At 36.7% G+C, this 22,245-nt stretch overlaps 1 protein-coding gene and 1 non-coding gene across 2 annotated transcripts; one reads left to right on the top strand and one right to left on the bottom strand.

The window, feature by feature from the left end:
• Positions 1 to 3,846: 3,846 nt before the first annotated feature.
• Positions 3,847 to 3,920, bottom strand: Trnan-guu. The gene has a single exon. It is a non-coding gene; the product is annotated as a tRNA-Asn (tRNA).
• Positions 3,921 to 4,036: 116 nt separating this feature from the next.
• On the top strand, positions 4,037 to 21,542 carry LOC121387984 (DENN domain-containing protein 11-like). The gene is made up of 9 exons (XM_041519170.1): positions 4,037 to 4,250; positions 8,923 to 9,022; positions 10,387 to 10,545; positions 11,412 to 11,571; positions 12,868 to 13,006; positions 16,302 to 16,427; positions 17,327 to 17,477; positions 18,017 to 18,091; positions 18,688 to 21,542. Exons 1-9 carry the CDS (start codon positions 4,037 to 4,039, stop codon positions 18,884 to 18,886), a joined length of 1,323 nt encoding a protein of 440 aa, XP_041375104.1. The 3' UTR covers positions 18,887 to 21,542.
• Positions 21,543 to 22,245: the final 703 nt, after the last annotated feature.

The raw sequence follows: 22,245 nt of genomic DNA, 5'->3' as shown, positions 1-22,245 counted from the left end.
CTTTTTACAAAGTGAATTTTCAATGATGGTCCAACAAAGACAAAGCATGTACGTACCTGCAAAAGCGAGTTTGATACATTTTAAAACTTTGTTTTATGATAATTGACGAGTAGTTTTTTTACCAGACTTAATTGAGCATAAGGGGTGGGACGTAGCCATGTGGTAGAGCACTCGCACGATGCACGGTTTGTCTAAGGTCAATCTGTCAAGTTGAGGTTGTAGCTAAGAAGTTTACCAGATCTCCTCTTGCTAGCTACGTCTCCACGACTGGTGTATCAAAGGCCATGGTATGTGCTATCTTGTCTGTGGGATGGTGCATATATATATATTATAAGATCCCTTGCTACTAATGGAAAAATGTAGCGGGTTTCCTCTCGGACTGTCAGAAGTACCAAATGTTTGATAGTGGATGATTAATAAATCAGTTTGCTCTAAACAAAACTACTGGCGTCGTGGTAGGCCATCGGTCTACAGGCTGGTAGGTACTGGGTTCAGATCCCAGTTGAGAGGCATGGGATTTTTAATCCAGATACCAATTCCAAACCCTGAGTGAGTGCTCCGCAAGGCTCAATGGGTAGGTGTAAACCACTTGCACCGACCAGTGATCCATAACTGGTTCAACAAAGGCCATGGTTTGTGCTATCCTGCCTGTGGGAAGCGCAAATAAAAGATCCCTTGCTGCTAATCGGAAGAGTAGCCCATGTAGTGGCGACAGCGGGTTTCCTCTCAAAATCTGTGTGGTCCTTAACCATATGTCTGACGCCATATAACCGTAAATAAAATATTTCTTTCTTTCTAAACAAAACTAACAAACTGGTTTGTTTTTTTAAATTGGGAATAAGGGGTGGGACGTAGTTCAGTGGTAAAGTGCTCAAGGTGCACGGTCGGTTTAGGGTCAATCCTAGTCGGTGGGCACATTTTCGTTCCGGCAAATGCTCCACGATTGGTGTATCTACGGCTGTGGTACGTGTTATCCTATCTTTGATGGTGCATATAAAAGATCCCTTGCTACCAATGGGGAAATGTAGTAGGTTTCCTCCAAAAGATTAATATTAAAGTTTCCAAATGTTTGACATCGGTTACTGTAATGTACGTATTTTGGCTTAACACTATAAAGATATTTTTGATTTTTTTTTTTAATTTTGGTTTTTGTCATCTCAGTTTCAAATATGCCTGCAGGCTCGTGAAGACGAAAATCAAGATTTGATTTGATTTGATTTTGATTTTTTGCGGGGGGAGGGGGGTCCTATAGCGTACTTTACATAAAGAAGTTTGTTTATTAATCATCGGCTGTTGGATATAAAATATTTAGTAATGTTGACATAGTCTCAGAGAGGAAGCCTGCTACATTTGTGCATTAGTAGCAAGGGATCTTTAATATGCAACATTCCACAGACAGAAGAGCACATACCATGGCTTTTGATATACCAGTCGTGGCTAGAAAGAAAAAAAATACATATGGCTCCAACCCCAATAAAGAGCGCGCAACCCCAGATATTCTTACGGGCCTGGGTGACCGTTAAAATAATTGTGTAACAGTGACTGGATCATGGGGTGTGCACTAAGGCAGGCTCGTACCCAGTCCCAATACAATTAGTGTGGTGTTGTGGTTAGGCCATCAGACATAAGGCTGGTAGGTACAGGATTCGCAGCTCTGTACCGGCTCAAACCCAGAGCGAGTTATCAGTGGGTTGGTGTAAGACCGCTACACCCTCCTCTCTCACTAACAACTAACCCTCCAAGAAATAGCCCAATAGGCCCACCGACGGGGATCAATCCTAGCCCGACCACGCATCAGGCAAGTGCTTTACCACTGGGTTACGTCCTGGCCCCACTCCTAAAGGAGGGGAAAATACACGTGTTTTATTTAACGAGTTGACGCTCATAAAAAAATAAATAAAAAATGAAACGAAAAGCCCTTGCAGCCACCCCATGGATACTTTTGTTTAAAAACTAGCATTAAGGAATCCTTTATATGCACAATCCCACAGACAGAATTTATTTGTCTACTATATAGTACATACCATGACCTTTGTAACACCAGTTGTGGAGCATTGGCTGGAACGAGAAATAGCCCAAATGAGCCCACCACTAGGTTACGTCCCGCCCACGTGGGTGGATCAAAAATGTGTGTTGGGGGAGGGGGGGGGGGGGGGGCATAGGACCTATCCTCCCAAAAATAGGCTATGCATGTGCCTTTTTTCCTTCTTTTTCTTTTAGGTGTGTGTGTGTGTGTGAATGATCCCTTTTGACGAGTTGGCCCATGTGCCTTTTTTCCCGTGGGGGGGGGGGGGGGGGGGGGGGGACGTAGCCAAGTGGTAAAGCGCTCACTTGACGCGCTGTCGGTCTAGGATAGATCCCCATCGGCGGGCCCATTGGGCTATTTCTCGTTCCAGCCAGTGAACCCCGACTGGTATATCAAAGGTCGTGGTATGTGCTATCCTGCTTATGGGATGGTGCATATAAAAGATTTCCTTGCTACTAATGGAAAAATGTAGCGGGTTTCCTCTCTAAGACTCGTATGTCAAAATTACCAAATGTTTGACATCCAATAGCCGATGATTAATAAATCAATGTGCTCTTGTGGTGTCGTTAAACAAAACAAACGTTTTGTTACGAAATGTTTTCACACAGACTAGCAGATTGGTCGAGATCCTCTGCCTCATCAGTTGGTTGAGTGCTTGCCTGAGGTGCTTGTGTCGCAGGATCAAATCACCTCAGTGGATCCATTCAACTGACTTTTTTTTCTCGTTCCAGCCAGTGCACCACAACTGGTCAAAGTCCGTGGTATGTGATTTCCTGTCTGTGGGAAAGTGCATATAAAAGATCCCTCGCTGCATTAGGAAAAATTAGCGGGTTTCCTCTGACGACCACACGAGTCAGAATAATCAAATGTTTGACATCCAATAGCCGTTGATTAATTAATGTGCTCCAGTGTTGACGTTAAACAAAACAAACTTTACTTTATTAATATCTATAATTATATTTGGCTATGTACAATCGTGCCTTTATTCACTTATGTTTATCTATCGGTACACAACATGCCTTTATTCCATACATGACTGTATAAATGTTCTTATTTACATTTCCATGCTTATGTTTTAAAATGTGCCGTGTTCTTTGTATTATGCATATATAGAGAAATAAAGATTGTATTGTTTGGGATCCGCGCATCCACCCCCATCCCCATCCCCACCCGCTTCACAGAATCAAATAATTTGTTGCTCACACTGTATGTTACAGGGCCGTAGCTAGGATTTTTTGTTTGTGTGTGTGTGTGGGGGGGGGGGGGGCAACTGAGTACTTCATAGTCTAAAACTCCTTAAACAGTTAAGAAGAGAATTTTCTTTAAGTTTCTATAATGCTTTCCGGATTTTTTCTGCCCCCCCCCCCCCCCCCCCCCCCCTCCGCTAGCTACGGCTCATTTTCTTTCTCTTTTTTATTTATAAATATAGATTTTTTTGTTCATACTCTATGTAAATAAATAAATAATAATGGTATGTTTGTGTCCTGGACGCAGGAGCCGGCATAAGTCGACACCTGCGCCCATAACAGGCGTGTGCAACAACAGAGCTATCTCTGAATGTGACATTTGGACAGTTATCAGAGTGTTTATAACTGTCCAAATGGGCCGTCTAGCTCTCTTACCGTTTGAGTAGGTCTACTCGGGTTAGCCTTGAAAATGCCATGCGAATCGGTGCAGTACGTTAAAATCCTGCCAACTGACACTTTATGTTTTTAAATTTTATATAAAAAAAATAAACCCATAGACCTATCTGCACATATAAATAAATAAGAAAAACAAATGGGAAAATAATAAAATTAAAAGCTGGGGAAAAAAATGAACGTCCCTGGGTGGGCTCGAACCACCAACCTTTCGGTTAACAGCCGAACGCGCTAACCGATTGCGCCACAGAGACGTATTAACATGGAGCTTAATTTTATCGTTTTTGTGGTACAGACGACAGATTGTGTTGAGAAAGCACTCTTTTGCGTTTAAAGTCCAAATAAAAATATTATAATATAAACATTGAAAATGGCCGAAGATGATCAAAGGCCTCTCTTGACATTTGAAGAAGAAGATGAATATGAAATCCAGAGACAAAAAGTTAGAAATTTATGTTCAGAACATGGCAGTACAAGTCCAATCAAAGATGTTATTAACATAAGCGGAAGCACTTCCGTGTCACCGACAACTGAATTCGACAATATTGTAGCGATTTTTGTGGTCGCTTTCGATACAAGATCAGGTTTGTGTTTTCGTGTTTACCTCTGATGTATAATATTTTAATTTAAAAAATGAAACACAATAATAAGTATCATTAAAAAGTATTAGAAATATAACTAGCGAGCTCGGTTTTGGTCGGGGTAAAATGAGCAAATAAACTATTCAGAATGAGCCACAGTAAATATGAAAATGAAAATATTTTGACAAAAATTAAAAATGGTCTCTAGAATCATCTTATAACATTATTAACTAATACAACTAAATTCTAATAAACATAATTCTGTCTGTCGGTCAAAAATTTATTTTTCATATATGAATCGCAAAAACATTAAAGGGACATTCCTGAGTTTGCTGCACTTTTTAAAGGAGAGGACAATTAAGCCAATTTAAGGTATTTGGCCTGGTATGCATATTCAATGATATATAATGCACATTATTGCTTAATATCAACACGTATAATCGTATAGTAGTTAATAAAACGGTTAAATGTGACGGCTATTATATATAATGGGTGCAGACATTTTGTACCATTTCAGTGAGTACGCCCTCTGGCGAGCTGGTGGTTATGTAATACTTAACGCGTAACGTCTGGAATGAGCCTTAGAACTAGAGAAACACAATCTACCTGGTTTTTACGGGATGATAAATAGTCATACATTGCAATGTTCTGTAATAATACACATCCCAGTAAGCCAGCAATAAGTATATCCAGCACTATACGGTATATATTATATTTCAATACAAAATAAAATACCATTGTCAAAGTGGCTACACTACAAGTCGAAACAATTAACAATGTTTTGCCCTTGCATTAACCTACGTACTGAAATGATACACGGAGTGTTTTCTCAGTTAATTGGTCTATGCTGTTAGTTGATTTTACCTGTGATTCCTGATTGGCAGGTGTGTATTTGATTGGTAACCAGACGAGCCAATTAATTGAAGCTGTCTAGACACAAAAATACATACCGGTATTGTGGAATATTACCTGTCACCCCTAAAATTGTAATGGACATGGTTTATTACTGGAAATAGTTCTGTAAAACTACTGATTAAATAGACTTTTCCATCTAAAACCACAGAACTGACCAATTACGTAGTCCCAAAGAAAAGAAAATTATCACTTGGGTATCGTGGGTTGTCGATTTTGCTCCAATGTAGCATATCAATAGGCCTAATAGTGTACATTTTTCCTTTGGATTATTTAACAGAGAAAAATACTATAACCCCATTTTGTTCTGTTACTGCAACTTGAAATATAAATATTTAGTTAAATAGTTTATTATATTATTACGTCATTTATGCTGTTTTACAAGTCAGGTTGATCAAAGAGAAGCGCTTTGTCGAAAATTACTGCTTTTGTTTACACTGTACATGCAGGAGATGGTCAGGAGCTGACGTCACTTCACCCCAAACTATCCCACTGGACGTCACAAAAACGAAACAAAATGGCTGCCCCCAGTTAGCAGGAATAATCATGGTTTTTTATTAACTCTAAAATTACGCATTTTTCATTTGCTAAAGTATCAGTATGTGTTGGTGGTCTGGGTATGCATCTTTCCAACACATACGGCTCTTGTTGGAGTTGACCCTACCGTTAAGATGTTATCGACTAACAAAGACTTTAACGATTGTAATTACATATCAAATATATTTTTCTCCACAAAATATTAGTGGCTGTATATTAAATGCGTTTCTAATCGTTCTAATATTTGTACTAGGTTAAATTTCATTTTATTTCAATTTTTTATTTTTTTTCGTACGTATTAAATTATTTGAAGACAAAATCCAGTTTGGCTTCTTATAAATATTAAGACGACCAGAAACACATTGAATATACAGACACTGATATTGTAAGTTTAATCATAGAAATGTTTTATTAGTTGGAAACATCTTATAATACAGCAAACTCGGGAATGTCCCTTTAAGAATATTATCAATTAAATTTTAATCGAACAAGAAAAAAGTTGACCCCACCCCCAACAAAACATGTTACATTCATTTTAATTAGTCTCCTAGCATAAATTTTACACAACATAATTTTTAACTAGTGATGATATCATTAGGTACATAGAATGTCTGGCAGGGGATAATATTCCAAGATTTGAGGTAAGCAGAACTTCTATCTGTGAATTTTACCTAAGTAACCAATTGTTGGTTACACAAATTATAATTACACCTGGACCATTCATAGTACAAAAGCTCAAAATCTGGGGTTTTTTTTTACCTCCCTTCCCCCCTGTACATCTTTTGTACATTTGATCATTATCCCCTCTCCCATGTACAATTGTGCATCGTTCTTTCACACTGAAAATTATACTGTTCAACACAATTAAGTAAAAAGTAAAGTTTGTTTTATTTAACGACACCACTAGAGCACATTGATGTTTTTTTCTTATCCACTATTGGACATCAAACATATGGTCATTCTGACACTGTTTGTTAGAGGAAAGCCGCTGTCACCACATAGGCTACTCTTTTCCGACAGGCTGCAAGGGATCTTTTATTTGCACTTCTCACAGGCAGGATCAATATAATTAAGAGGGTGGTGTATGTCTGTTGGTGAACCACCCTTTCATAATGCCCGAATGACCCCTCCCTCATCAGAGTGTAGGTACTTTATGGTGAATAAAATTCTGATAATCCTGAAATATAACTTTTAATTTTAGAAAATTTGTAAAGGTTAACAGTGTATCCAATTGGCAGTTCGCATGAATTTAAAGATATAAATTTTAAAGTTTGTTTTGTTTAACAACACCACTACTAGAGCATATTGATTTATTAATCATTGGCTATTGAATGTCAAACATTTAATAATTGTGACATATACAATGTAGTCATCGGAGGAAACCCGCTACATTTTTCCTAATGTAGTAAGGGATCTTTTATATGCACTTTCTTACAGACAGGAAAGCACATATGCCACTGCTTTTGACCAGTTGTGGTGCACTGGTTGGAACGAGAAAAACAAATATTGTGCTGTGGTCTGGCAACTGAAAGGTGATCCCAAGTGAAGACCCATACAGATAAGGAATGTATAAGGGCTCTACATTAACTCTTAACACCCACTTGTCCTGTACAACAAAGGCCTTGCTATTTTACCTGTGCCATCAGAAATGTACTTGTTCCACCTGAGTGCTATCCTGTCTAAGGGATGGTGCATATAAAAGATCCCTTGCTGCTGATCGAAAAGAATAGCGCATGAAGTGATGACAGCGGGTTTCCTCCCTCAATGTATGTGTGGTCCTTAAGCATATGTTCAACGCCACATAATCATAAATAAAATGTGTTGAGTGCGTCGTTAAATAAACCATTTCCTTCCTTCTTTGTTCCACCTGAATATTTCTGTCAAAAAAAGCCAACTAATAGCTTAATGACAGTGCTAGCTTTGGGTGAGCAAAACAATTTGCCAAATTGTCTATTAAACTCCAAAAATTGCAGAAATTGTTAGTTATTTTCTAAAAAAAAAGTCAATTATTACATGAAATTATTTCGCTAAACTAAAACAAAATTCGCCAACTGCTTTCAAAATTTACAACTGGCGAATTTGGCGAGTGCCAGAGGTAGCCCTGAGTGATATTTTATCAGATAGTAAAACATCTGAACAATTAAAATGAAAGTGTCAGACATGTTAAGTATCGAGGTCATGAATAAATTATCATTGTTTATCTCGCCTTTTTGTTTTGTGAAGGTGAGATTTAGGTATTACTTTTTCGATGGCAGTTGGGGGTGGGGGTGACAACGATGTCAATGTTTGCGTTAAAGTTTTACATTTAGATCAGAGGCCTAATTCACTAAACTCTCGCAACTTTGTGATCTCTCAGTGCAAAGGTCTCTTAGGCTCTGCTAGACAACAAGGCATCCTCTTTACAAGTCTTTTTAGCATTGCAGTGTGAGATTGCAAAGTTGCAAGACTTTAGTGAATTAGGCCCCTGGGGTGGTCAGGGTTTCTGCCAAAGGGTAAAATGGGTATGGCGTCATACGCAAGTTTCTTTTTATAGATTTTATTATTTTAAGTTAACCTTTTGACAGAATTAATGACTTTTATCATTACTGTATGATTTTCTTAACCCTAACCCTAAACACATAACCCATTTTCTTTCTATCGACTACAGTTGCATTCAGCACACACATTGTAAATATTTAATTCCATACCGCCATACCCAAAAAGTTCTTTTTGGCAGAAACACTGGTGGTAGATAAGTAAAAGTTGACAAAACTATTTTACTTTGATCAGTCGGAAACATCACACATATAAATACAACAAATCACTTATTTTGACAAGTTAAAATATTTATGGACATGTAGATTTGTAGGTGTACTTGTCGGATGGACCAGCTAGTGGAAAATTTTAACTTTTTTCTATCCATCTCAAAAACAAAATAAAAAACATCATGTTATATGAAGAATGTTCGTTTGAAAACAGGGGTGCAGTTAATAAATGTAGCACTAATTTTCAGGTCCATATATAAAATACTGTAATTTAGAACATATATTTCATATCTGTGTATACCTCTCAAAATTTGCTAAGGATCATGAATTTCAGATTGTCTAGGGTTAATTTGGTCTAGATACACTAATCAGCAAATAATACAAAAAATGATTCACAGTATAACTGAGAAAAACTTCATTCTTTATTCACTGAATTTTGTTCATTGTTTTTTGTAAATTTTTGTTTTGATTCTTTCCTTTAGGTAATGTTATTGAATGGTGTATGCCGGAAGATATTGACCTTGATGGGGTGGAGTTCAAGGCCATGGCTAGTGGGTCACACACACTCAGTAAAGACTTTGTGTAAGTTACAATCCTTAACTCTTGTCTTATTGGCCTCTGTCATACAGTTAAACTTAAAGGGACTGTTCTGAGTTTTCAGCCCCCGCAAGACTTCCATTTTTTCCCCCCCCCCCCACCCCAACAAAATATAATTATATACATCCTGCTTTTTCATGGTTTTTTAAAACTCTTTTACCGTAACATGAATTAAATATAAAGCATTATGTAGATAAATGCTTGAAATTTCATTTGGCTATTGGAAGAAATAAGAAATATATGTCTTAGTGGGTGTGTATTTAATCTACTGTTCTCCTTCTCCTCTGCGGGGTGGGACTTAGCCCAGTGGTAAAGCATTCGCTTGATGCACAGTCAGTCTGTGATCGATCCCTGTCAGTGGGCCATTTGGGCTATTTCTCGCTCCAGCCAGTGCACCACGACTGGTATATTAAAGGCTGTCTTATATACTACCCTGTCTGTGGGATGGTGCATATAAAAGAACCCTTGCTGCTAATCTAAAAGAGTAGGCCATGAACTGGTGACAGCAGGTTTCCTTAACCATATGTCCTACACCATATAATCAGGCCTCTCCGTTTAAAAATAGCAGGAGAGCAATCCACTGCTCTCCTGAATGTGATCCCAGGCGAAAAATACCAAATAAGGAGAGCAATTTCAAAAATTAAAAATAAACAACAAACAAATTGTGTATAGCTTTATTTAGAATGTATCAGGTTGATAGTTCTACAAATTTTCCTTTCGCCATCTCGGCAAAAGACCGGAAACCCCTTTCAGCTACGATCTAACGTCCACCGGTGTATGATGAAAATGTACCCATATTGAAAACAGATTTCTCACGCAAGCATGCAAAATGTTTCTATTTAATAATTTGAAACAGTTGACAGATTACCCAACTCACATATTGAAATATATTCAGTGGTTGAATAACTAATTATTTGTGTCCAAACCGTTTTGATTTTTAAAACTAGGGTTATTTTTCAAGAGGTATTTTCTAAATCTTTCACTGGTGGACATGATGTAGAGGCAGTAAGTAATGCTAATAATAATAATAACCCGTTACCAACGTTTATGCATTCTTTTGCAGTGATAGTTTAGTGTTAAAGAACGAAACGGCTGTTTTTAGGATATTGCCTTAATGGGTTTACAATTTGAAACAAGTCTCCAAGTCATGACTTTTTTCAGCAATAGCCTATAGCAAAACGATTGAGGCGAGCAATAAACTGCTCGCCAGTTTTAAGTTTTAGGTGAGTATGAGGCAAGTGCGAGGCTCTGCTCACCTCGCATGGAGGGGCCTGTATAACCGTAAATAAAATGTGTTGAGTGCGTTGTTAAATAAACCATTTCCTTCCTTTCTTCCTACCCCTCTGCAGATACTTCAAGAAGGACGGTGTGTTCGGCCTGGCGTGTTTTGAGAACATGAAGGTGGAGAGTGAGATCGAGCGAGGAGCGCGCATGAAGTCTGTCGGGATCCTGTCGACGTCGTACACCTCCCTCTACAGACACATGCTCTTCCTAGAAACACAAGTCAGGTGCGCAGCTAACTTTACTTTACCCAGATTTGTGTGCAGAACCGGCCTCGGTGGTAGCATCGTGGTTAAGCCATTGGACATAAGGCTGGTAGGTACAGGGTTTGCAGCCTGGTACCAGCTCCCACCCAGAGCGAGTTTTAACGACTCTCAATACCGGCCTCTGTGGCATTGTGGTTGAGCCATCGAACATAAGGCTGGTAGGTACAGGGTTCCCAGTGGGTAGGTGTAAGGCCACTACACCCTCTTCTCTCTCACTAACCACTCACCACTAACAACTAACCCACTGTCCTGGACAGACAGCCTAGATAGCTGAGGTGTGTGCCCAGGACAGTGTGCTTGAACCTTAATTGGATATAAGCACGAAAATAAGTTGAAAAAAATGAAAATGTGTGCAGAAAGTACATGTTACCTAGTTGTCACTTTCATAGATAATTTTTTTTATTGTTTTCACCTTTCTTTTGAGCACTAGAGCACATTGGTTAATCAACCATAGTCTATTGGATTTCATACATTTGGTAATTTTGACACATGGTCATTTAACAGGAGAAATTGTCTCCTGCACAAGTTTGGGGGAGATTTGATCAAATAGCGGGAGACTCCCGCGAAATCTGGGAGGGTTGACAGGTCTGGTGGGGTATCATAAAATATTTGATTAAAACATGAATATAGAAATAATACACGTACATCTTAAAATACCATTATCATTATTGTTTACACTATACTATGTAGATATATTTTTAAAAGCCTTCATTTCACCTCTATTTTTGTTAATTAAATAAAACAATTATGAAGTTTGTTCTGCTTCAATAATTATGCCGACATTGTTTTGAATTCAAAACTAGTTGTTATGTTATCTCTGTTTCCAGACATCAGTTGGAGATTCCTGGGAACTATGTGCCGCTGAAAGCATTTTACGAGGACAAGAAGGGAATGCTGCCCATGAATGGAACTGCTGACAGTCTGACTATTCCATCTGTTGCCTCCACCCCCTCTACTCCAAGTCATGAACTTCTTCCAGAGATGAAGGTACACCGCAGTGAAACAGAAATTAATTTTGAATTTACTCTTTTTCTTATTCCATTTCCCCCATAAATTTCTTTCTTAGAGATTTACCTTTATTATTCCCATATTTCTGTCAGAAGCTTCGTATATTTCGATATCATTTATATTTTGTACTTTTAAGAAGCCTTAGTAGCTGATAAATGTAAGCATTGACCATCTATACAACAGGTACATATTTTGGAAAACATAGTGAAAAGTTTAGAATTGAATTGTTTTAAACTTTACTGTATTCTCAGCATCATGATCTGATTTGAGAGATTCTTTGTATTGATGAGATGAATAATTTGTTTAGTTCATATATTTTCTCAACTGGTATACCGGCCTCGGTGGCGTCGTGGTAGGCCATCGGTCTACAGGCTGGTAGGTACTGGGTTCGAATCCCAGTCGAGGCATGGAATTTTTAATCCAGATACCGACTCCAAACCCTGAGTGAGTGCTCCGCAAGGCTCAATGGGTAGGTGTAAACCACTTGCACCGACCAGTGATCCATAACTGGTTCAACAAAGGCCATGGTTTGTGCTATCCTGCCTGTGGGAAGCGCAAATAAAAGATCCCTTGCTGCCTGTCGAAAAAAGAGTAGCCTATGTGGCGACAGCGGGTTTCCTCTTCAAAACAGTGTCAAAATGACCATATGTTTGACGTCCAATAGCCGATGATAAGATAAAAAATCAATGTGCTCTAGTGGCGTCGTTAAATAAAAACAAACTTTACTTTCTCAACTGGTACAAAATAAGAAATTCTTTGCATTAAATTCTTTTGATAAAAAAATCAAACACCATACTTTATTTACAACTTACAGCAAAATGAAATTTTATATTGTGACATTTGTTTCCATGGTGTTGGTTTTGTAGATCTCAATTATTAACTTTAAATTCTTTATTTTATATGTCTGTTATTAATTTCCTCGAGAAGTAACAGTCATAACCTGTTAAAGTCATAATCTTTACAAGTCACGTTTAAAAATTTATTAGTGTTTTATTTATTTCTAAAAATCCAAATGTCAGTTGTTTCTACTTTATTTGTGATTTTTATATATCCTCGTGAAGTAACAATCATAATCTGTACTAGCCAAGTTTAGAAATTTTATTTGTGTTTAATTTATTTTTAAAAATCAAAATGTCATTTGTTTATACTTTATTTGTGATTTTTATATATCCTCGTGAAGTAACAATCATAATCTGTACTAGCCAAGTTTAGAAATTTTATTAGTGTTTAATTTATTTATTAAAATCTAAACTTTATTTGTTTCTCATTTACCAGATTACCCACCCCGCTGGCTGTTTCAATCAGTTCATCAAGTTCTTCTCAACTCATATATTTACTCTTTGGAAGTTTGCTTTGTTACAGAAACGCATTTTATTCTTTTCCCCGCCACCTATTGGGGTTGTCTGTTACAGAGGCAAGTCTTGTTTTTACCCCTTTTTTAAAAACTAATTATACATTTCTCTCCTCCTTTTTCTTAAAATTTAATTTCCTTTTACATGTAACCTGACCTCTGAACCCAGGATATGAATGATGATTATTTTCAATTGATTGGCTGTTGAGATATTTGGGTTAGTCCAATAAGGATTAGGGAGAAAGAAGCCATAGGTTCTAAGGTCAGGTTAGATGTTCATGAAAAGAGAAATTGATTCATGTTTTCTACATTTTGGAGGTGGATTCGTATTTGTTTAGTAACCTTATTCTTCAGTCCCATTTCAAAACCTTAAAATTTAATTTGGTTGTGCAAGATTAAAGTGCTGTGCCAGACTATACACTAAAATTTCAAATTCCACAATTAAATGCTTTCTTAATTCATTGCAATAATATTTTACACCCATATGTAAATCAATAATTACGAAAATGCCCCATAAAAGTATTAAAACATCACTCCCGTAGAACACTGCCGGAAACGACCGAGTAAAATTCTCGGTAAAATTTTTTTGCCTGTAAATAGCCGTGACGTCACGAAGGGAACGCGCTTCACAGAAACCAACCACGAGATGGGATCGACAGCGATTGCCAAGCTCAATGATCATGCGATTCTTCTTTCGATGATGAATAGTGTAGTAATGACGACTGGACTAATATTTGTGCAACACAACAAATAATGCCTTATCAGTTTGAACCTGGAACATCTTCCGACGAACCACCGGCCTGACAGTTGACGATGAAAATGGTCGTGGAGACAGCTTACCACTAATTTACAACTTTTATTATTGTTTTGTTCTTTAGCTTTTCGTGCGAATTATTTTGCTACACTGTATGTTCTAATACTTGTGATGTAGTAGAAAAGACGATAAATAACTCTTGAATTCTACGAGTCAAATGGACCCGATATCGATAATTTTAAGAAATAAACAAAAACGACTTTTAGTCCGTCCCATCCCTCTATGAAGATGTTTTTTTGTGTGAATAATTTCAGTTTAGTTTGACGTAAAAAAAAGAGTAAAAGTGTTTTGGAAATAACAAAACAATACTATTTTGTGTGTGCAGTTGTGAAAACAGTCTGCTCAGAAATACATAACTTATTTTAATTTTAAGAAATAAACAAAAACGACTTTTAGTCCGTCCCATCCATCTATGAAGATGTTTTTTTTGTGTGAATAATTTCAGTTTAGTTTGACGTAAAAAAAAAAAGAAGAGTAAAAGTGTTTTGGAAATAACAAAACAATACTATTTTTTGTGTGCAGTTGTGAAAACAGTCTGCTCAGAAATAAATAACTTATAGCACATTCCATAGTATGAAAAAAGGTTTTCTCTGTGGGAAGGTATAGTAAAATTAATTTAATGTATTTATAGTCTGTTTAACAGGGAATGCCTTTTTTCATACTATGGAATTTACAAGTCATTTATTTCTGATCCGATTGTTTTCTAAGATGCATACAAAATTAGCTTCTTTTTTTTCTTTTTTCTTTTTACCAAAAAACCCTACATTTTTGTAGGCTATAGATACTTACTTGTCTGTACTTTATTGTTTTAATGTTCTCGAACTGTAAAGAAAAATCTCACAAATGAACGAGATGCAAACAACAACAAATCGGATCTCGATGATTGCACGAACCGTGCATGAGAAAATAAACTGACCGGAGTTGAAAGCATAACGCAATTTGGGACATTGACGATATGCACCCCAAGGTCGTTTCGGTGTGGATGGCGTCGGCTTGTTGTCATTTGTTTTGTGTCGCAGAAAAACTGTTGGTACGGCATCTTTTTTTAAAAGCCATAACACATGGTATTCCCATATCTCGCTTAAGCCGACAACGAATCGAAACTAAAGTGTCTTCTGTCGCAACGGTCTCCGGCATTTTCTTCCTGTCCAGTATTTCCACGTTGTTTTAATCAAATTCACACACAGCTTTCTCACAGCAACATTACTAGGAAATGTGTGAAGACTAAATTTATCGGCTTTTGTATTGCTACAGCCGCCAACAACACTCCGTTTAACCATAATAAACACAAAAGAAGCAATGAACAATGGCGCCGACTATCGAAAGGGGTTCCCTTCGTGACGTCACGGATCAAATCTTACGGAAATTCTCGAAACGAATTCAGCTGGTTCTGTTTTTCAGGGGAATATTTTTAAATGGAAAATATACCGGTATATAATTTTTTTTAATTTTCTAATCATATTAAATAATATATTGATTGATATAGCTCAATACATCATACATCTGGAACAGCACTTTAAGACCACATAATTAGGAGATAACCATATGGAGTTTTTAGATTTGCGGGTGTTATTGTCTATTTGATCCCGCAAATGTCATTTTTGACCGAAAGCGTTAGCCTGAGGTCAAAAATAAAACATTTGCGGGAAGTGCATAACTACCACATGCACTTAAGGTGATCTTAGTGCTAAGATTGCTTCATGAGCTCAGATCTCCTACTACAAAATTTAGAGACCGATTAACAAAAGAATAATCAAATATAGAGTCTAGTAGGATAAACTAATTAAGACAAATGTAATTTCATCCTTTTGGAGTAGACACCGTTCTTCGATTTGGGTAAGTATTGTTGTTTTATTTGTTTATATTTTGACCAATGTTTTTACCAATTGAACATACAGATAGAACATTTTAGGTATTTTGGGTGAGATTGTAAGTTTATTAAAACTGTAGGTGTGTTTGTACACATGTATTTTGCATTAGTAAATAGAGAATTTGTCGCAAAGGTTTTTAAATATGGAACATATCAAGGGAGTTTATGTTAATCGGTATTTGTCGAGTCTTTATTGCGACAAAGTTGATATTTTATTATAAAAAAACTACGAGTAGCGAATTCTATTTATCCAATAACACTTCTGAAATAACATTTTAATTCAATATTTAGTAAAACACACTTCTAAAGTCACCTTCATCGGTAATATAACATCATCACCATATAGTTTGACTTTATGTACATTAACTAAATGATATCAAAATGTTACACTCATGTATATAGGTCTTGTTGGCTTGAACAAACAAAAAACAGACAGCAAAAAAATATTAAATGAGTTTATGACATGGGTATTGTGGGTAACATTTAGGATAAATGATGTTATAATATGGTGAGGCGAGATTGTGAGTTTATTAAAACTAGTTTTGTTTGTATTTTGCATTTATTTAGTAAAGGATGTCATAATATGGTGAGGTGGGTGTTTAAACTGAAAGTGGTTTTAGTTAGAAGTAGCACTGATGATTGCTAAAATGCCAGGTTCTAAATTTGTTTTTCAGTATACTGTGCCTGTTGTCTTGGTAACCATAATATCCAAGGGTTAACCAGCTTTGACCTTCGACCACACTTCTACGTGAATGTGGCAGACATTGAGTCTTTAGAAAGTGAAATTGCATACATTGCATGTAAGAATGTATTATAATCCAGTTTATTTATATCTAACACTAATCATATTCAGTATTTTCACTAACCAGGACATATTACATTGATGCCATCATGCCTTTGCCATCCTAGTCTGTTAGTCATTAACAGATGGTTTTCTTTTATCTTTTCACGGTGTCATTAAACATTATATTAATTTATTCTATCATTTGTTTGTTCTCATTTGTTTTGGTTAGTCATTCATTCATTTGTTTGTTCGTTTGTTTATCCGACCATCTGTCCATTCATTCAATCATTCATTCATTCATCTATTCATCCATTCATCCATCCATTCATCCATTCATCCATCCATCCATCCATCCATCCATTCATCCATTCATTCATTCATTCATTCATTCATTCATTCATTCATCCATTCATCCATTCATCCATTCATTCATTCATTCATTCATCCATCCATTCATCCATTCATTCATTCATCCATTCATTCATTCATTCATTCATTCATTCATTCATTCATTCATTCATTCATCCATCCATCCATTCATTGGGTGGGATGTAGCCCAGTGTTAAAGTTCTTGCTTGAAGCACAATCGGTCTAGGATTGATCCCTGTCAGTAGGCCTATTGGGCTATTTCCAGCCACTGTACAATGACTGGTATATCAAAGGCTGTGGTATGTACTGTCCTTTCTGTGGGATGGTGCATATAAAAGAGATGTTTCTACTAATGGAAAAATATAACGGGTTTCCTCTCTAAAACTATATGTCAAAATTACAAAATGTTTGACAACCAATAGCCAATGATTAATAAATAAATGTGCTCTAGTGGTGTTGTTAAACAAAACAAATGATCTTTTTTATTCATCCATTTTTATTTACTTTTTCTTATGCATTTTCACCTTTCAAATTCCTTGCTTGTAGGTACGACAGAGAAAATATTTGAATGCAAGACTCATCTATTTGATGTTTACGTTGACAACCAGATTATTCACGCACACAGTCCTGCCCTCTGTGGTCTAATTAAACTCAGCAACGCCGACCACGAAAAGTTTGCCAGACTCAACAACCAAAGGTTTTTATTACTTCTCTTTTTGTTATTACATGGCTGCAAGAATTTTCAAAAAATCCACTAGATATGGGATCATTAATTTTCAAAATGGGCTAGCCATAGTTAAAAAACTACTAGTCCTACTACTAGTACAATTGTACCATAACATTAGAACATAAAAACAGAACCCAAATATGGCTAAAACGCTTTGTGATCACTATATAATAATTAACATGTAATTTCAGGCCTGTATGAACTGGGGTTTTTTGGGGGGGGGGGGGGATGTGTTCCCCCACTCGAAGATAAAAATGTGTTTGCTTGGTCCAGAAGCAAATAGAAATAAAAATATGGCTTGTGTCCCCCGACTAGAGGCTGTGTCTCCCCCCCCCCCCCCATTTCAGATATCATTAGCTACCGGGTATTAACGATTAACTATTCTCAATAAATTAAAAGTGTATTTGCTGTGCAGTGTAACATTGACATGGTTTGTTCTCGGAAGTACTGTCCTGCTAAAACATGCCTGTAATTAACAAGTAGCTGACTTATTATACTTTATCTTACAGGTCAGCACATTTATTTTCCATGGAAGAACTTGGCTACAGTCAGCAAGCGATTGATGAGGAAGAGTTTTTCACAAAGTGAGTCAGTTTCTTATTTCATGCTGTTAGGAAATTTAGATTTCATGTTCGTACAGTGTCAGAGAAATCTCAGTAAGACATTTATACTATTGCACACATAAACCAATCACAATTCATACTGTTAAACCCACCCAAAATACTTTAAATAGTTTTCATGTGTTGATGTATAAATGGATTAATAAAATGAAATTAGGAGGGTGACCAGTAAGCAAAGGTACAGGATTGATAGGTAGTTTGTCAATTTGAAAGTTAAGTAGCCCATAATATAGTAGTATAGTTATTTTAAATTTTGATGGCAAATAGTTTTCTTTACAGTTTAACAATTGTTTTAGCAGAAATTAAATTTTCCTTCAAATTATAATAAATTATTTCTTTTCACATTACCTGTTCGGACTAGACCACTTGCGTGGGGGGGGGGGGGGGGGGGGGGGAGGTACACTTGTGAGGACAGGTAATGTATCTATAAAAGAGAAAACACTCCAAGTTTTCTCCAATTTGTTTATCTTTAAAAAAAAATTTGGGGAGAGGGGAATGATTACATTTCATTATATTTATTGAAAATAATAATTTTAAAATAAATAAATTCTTTCTTTCAGTTTCTTCACGGAGCTGAATGATCGCTTATTCCAAACACTCCTGGATATTTCGTGTTCTCAAGATCGCCAGCTGACCTCGGACCACATGAAAAGCATGGGCCTTGACCCCATCGGTGACCGCAGCTTTCTCATGGAGCTTGTCGAGCACTACGGAATAGATGTCGTTCTCATGGTCGATAATCCATGCTGTCCCAAATAGTTGTGATGTGCATCCAGTCGAACATGCAGTAACCACACAGAGCCACACCTAGTGCAAAATAGCATGGGGCAGCTTAAAAGGCATAAATCAGGTGTAAGTTCAGTTAACCGCTTGTCACTAACGTTTGCTAGACTGACTTTTACACTACACAGTAAATTGATTTCTTTTCAACTATCTTCAAACAAATGCATATTCCCCTAAAGATAGTAGTCTTTGATTCCAACATCTCAACAGCCAATGGGATGGCCTAAAATTCTTCTACTGGGTACTCCTTGTTCTGGTCATGCAATAAACTCTTAATTAAATCAAGAGAAAAGGACAGATTGCTCAGATTAAGACAGAGCAAAAACGGAAAGACTTCCGCATCACAACAGCGAGGGAAAAAGAAGGAAATTACAGTCGCGTGACTAGAACAGGAAGGAGTACACAATAGAAGAATTTTAGGCCATCCCATCGGCTGTTGGAATGTTCAAACCAGACTACTATCCTTAGGGGAATATGCATTTGTTTGAGTACAAGTGAAGTATTCTTAAAAAAGAAAACACCTTAAGTTTTCTACAATTACCACTTTTGGAACCAATCAAATAGTTTGCGAACGTTAGCAATACGTTTGCTACCTGAACTTGGGGCAGGTCTTCTGACTGTACAGAAGTCAAGGTGATAAACATTGTGCCATGAAATATATATGCCCAATATACAATGTATATATATGTGTCCTAAATAATCACGCCGAAATTAAATAGAAATGTGCCAACCTCGAAACATTTCACTCAAAACCATTGAAATGTTCAGCTTTAATTAGATAACATAACTTGAACTGCATTTTTGAATATCTACAACTCTTTTTAACAAATGTTAATAACATTACTGTGTGAAAAAAACAAAACCTTGAGTGCTCAGAATACAATTTTTTTTATTTTGTTGCACCTAAATTATTGAGATCTAAAGCTTGGCTTTAATATAGGGATTTCTCCAGCTATATAAAAAGGGGATGTTTTTTTTTGTATTCACTCCCTCCCCTCCCTGCTAGGTTAGGCCCAGTCATCTGTTTAAGGGAGTGTCTCATAACAACCTTTTACAATAGGGAGTAGCTCAGAACAGGACTCGTGCTTATAAAACTTTTAGAGTGTTAGACTCGATTCTCTAATCATGTACGGCTGTGTAGGGCATGATCATGACATTAATTTCTCAGACTCTTATTCGAGTCTTTCAGTCAGATTCTACACGTTTTATAAATGTGGAGCCAGGTCATTTATGTACTGTATATAATACACAATGTATTACGGTGGTCTGTTAATACAGTTAGCTACTTCAGGGGACAATATTTTCTGCAAACTGTCATTTTTTTCTGCATGTGGGTGACATGGGTGGCGTAGCACAGGCAGGGCCACTGGGATGGTTGCCCTGGATGCAAAATTCTGGACTGGGGAAGGGACTCGGGAAGTGCTAATGGTCCACTGGTTAGGGGGCACAATACTTGCCTTGCCCCGGGCGCTGGCAACCCACGCTATGCTGCTGGGTGACACAACTTTAAATTCATGTGAACTACCAATTAGTTACATGGTGAACCACTGTGCATTCTAAAATTAAAAGTTACAAACAACATCAGAACTGATTGGCATGCAAATACTATTAAATAAATGTATCCTAACTAAAGATTCGTGTTACCTAGTACATAAAAAATAATTTAAACCAAGATCCATTGCCTAAGATTTTAAAGTAGTGTACCATGCTACTTGGTTTAAACAATATTATCACCACCATATTATCGGTTTTGGGATCCGGCTCTATTCTTCTACTTTAACTTATTTTCATGCTTATATCCATTTAAGGTTCAAGCATGTTGTCCTGGGCACACATCTCAGCTATTTGGGTTGTCTGTATAGGACCGTGGGTTAGTTGTTAGTGAGAGAGAAGAGGGTGTGGTGGTCTTGCACCTACCCACTGAGTCGTTAAAACTCGTTCTGGGTGGGAGCCGGTACCGGGCTGCGAACCCTGTACCTACCAGCCTTATGTCTAATGGCTTAACAACAACACCACCGAGGCTGGTATGCCAATGTTAAGACCTCTCCCTAAATGTTTACAATGTCAATACAAAGTGTTTTATTTACGGCCTAGATGACAAAAGTACTTGAGCCGTTTTGGCTGTAGTTTATTTTGTAATGAGATGAAAATCATGATGGTAATATTTCTGGAATTCCACATTTTAGCAGTGCCCCAAAACTGTTCTTGTTCTTTTACGGTAATCCTACTTTTCAGGACTAAAGTTTTTAGGATTTTCCATGTCCACGGATATTTTTTATCACTGGGAGTGTTTGATTGTGACTTTGAAATTCACTGAAAACTATTCTTAAAATTTCACCTTTCAAACTAAATTAAAACAAAAGCCCTAGATTGGTAGGTTAAAATTTATCCACCATTGTTTTGGAGCACTGCATATTTTGCATATAACACTGAATGGATATAATTATTGATAACTTGTCCATAATAACTCGTCTAAGAATTGTTGTGCTTTAAAGTTATGATTTATAAACTTTTGAAGGGACATATCCTAGTTTCAACCTGTGAAGCTTAACACTAAGTTTAGTTAATCTACAAACCTGTGACACATTTGGATAAAGTTACAATTGAGTGACACATGAGTCTGTGACTTTGAAATGGTGAAATATATACCCTCTAAAAATAAACTAAAACTCGACTCCATAACTGTTAGTCCTCAGACGCATGTGTGTTTTTAAAAATATGATAAATGTATTTTGTGTGATGTTAAAAACACCAGGATGACCCCAAAAAACTTTGAATGTACAGAAATTCATAATTTAAACCATAAAATCTAAGTAAAGTATGATTTCAGTTATCAACAACGGCTATAATAGTAAAACATATGCCATAGTGTTTAAAAACTATAAGTTCAAGAATATTGAATTGTGTCAACTCAGAAAAGTGAACATGATATTGGGCACACAGGTAAATATTAACATCTGCCATATTTGATTCTACTTAAACCATCTCTGAATTGAGAATCGCCGAAATCTGGTCAGATTTTGTGTAGTTCGTTTGAGATTCTAATTATTCGAATTTCTACAATTGCCAATCGAGCATGCCAAATGTTTTGAAGAGAGTAACAACTTCGAAATACATCACAATTTATTGGATACACCTTCTGTATTTTTCAGTATGCCAAAATCACACAATGTTATATATGTAGACATATTGCAAACACAGTGGGGTTATCCAAATTCTAACTTGAACTGGGTTGATTAAGAATAACCATTACTAATGTTATTCAGAAATTTTGTAACAAAATCTGGTTGTCCAAAGCATTATATTAGTTGTTTGGGACATTCATGTGGGTTGTA

This window comes from Gigantopelta aegis, chromosome 14, assembly GCF_016097555.1.
Source record: "Gigantopelta aegis isolate Gae_Host chromosome 14, Gae_host_genome, whole genome shotgun sequence".
Lineage (NCBI taxonomy): Eukaryota > Metazoa > Mollusca > Gastropoda > Neomphalida > Peltospiridae > Gigantopelta > Gigantopelta aegis.
Note: the sequence above shows the minus strand (reverse complement) of the source record. Positions and strands in the feature narration are given on the sequence as shown.

Coding starts and splice junctions, on each gene's coding strand:
- LOC121387984 (XM_041519170.1), top strand. CDS start 4,037: ATGGCCGAAGATGATCAAAGGCCTCTCTTGACATTTGAAGAAGAAGAT. Junction 10,546..11,411: donor TTCCTAGAAACACAAGTCAG/GTGCGCAGCTAA, acceptor CTCTGTTTCCAG/ACATCAGTTGGAGATTCCTG. Junction 13,007..16,301: donor TGGGGTTGTCTGTTACAGAG/GCAAGTCTTGTT, acceptor TTTGTTTTTCAG/TATACTGTGCCTGTTGTCTT.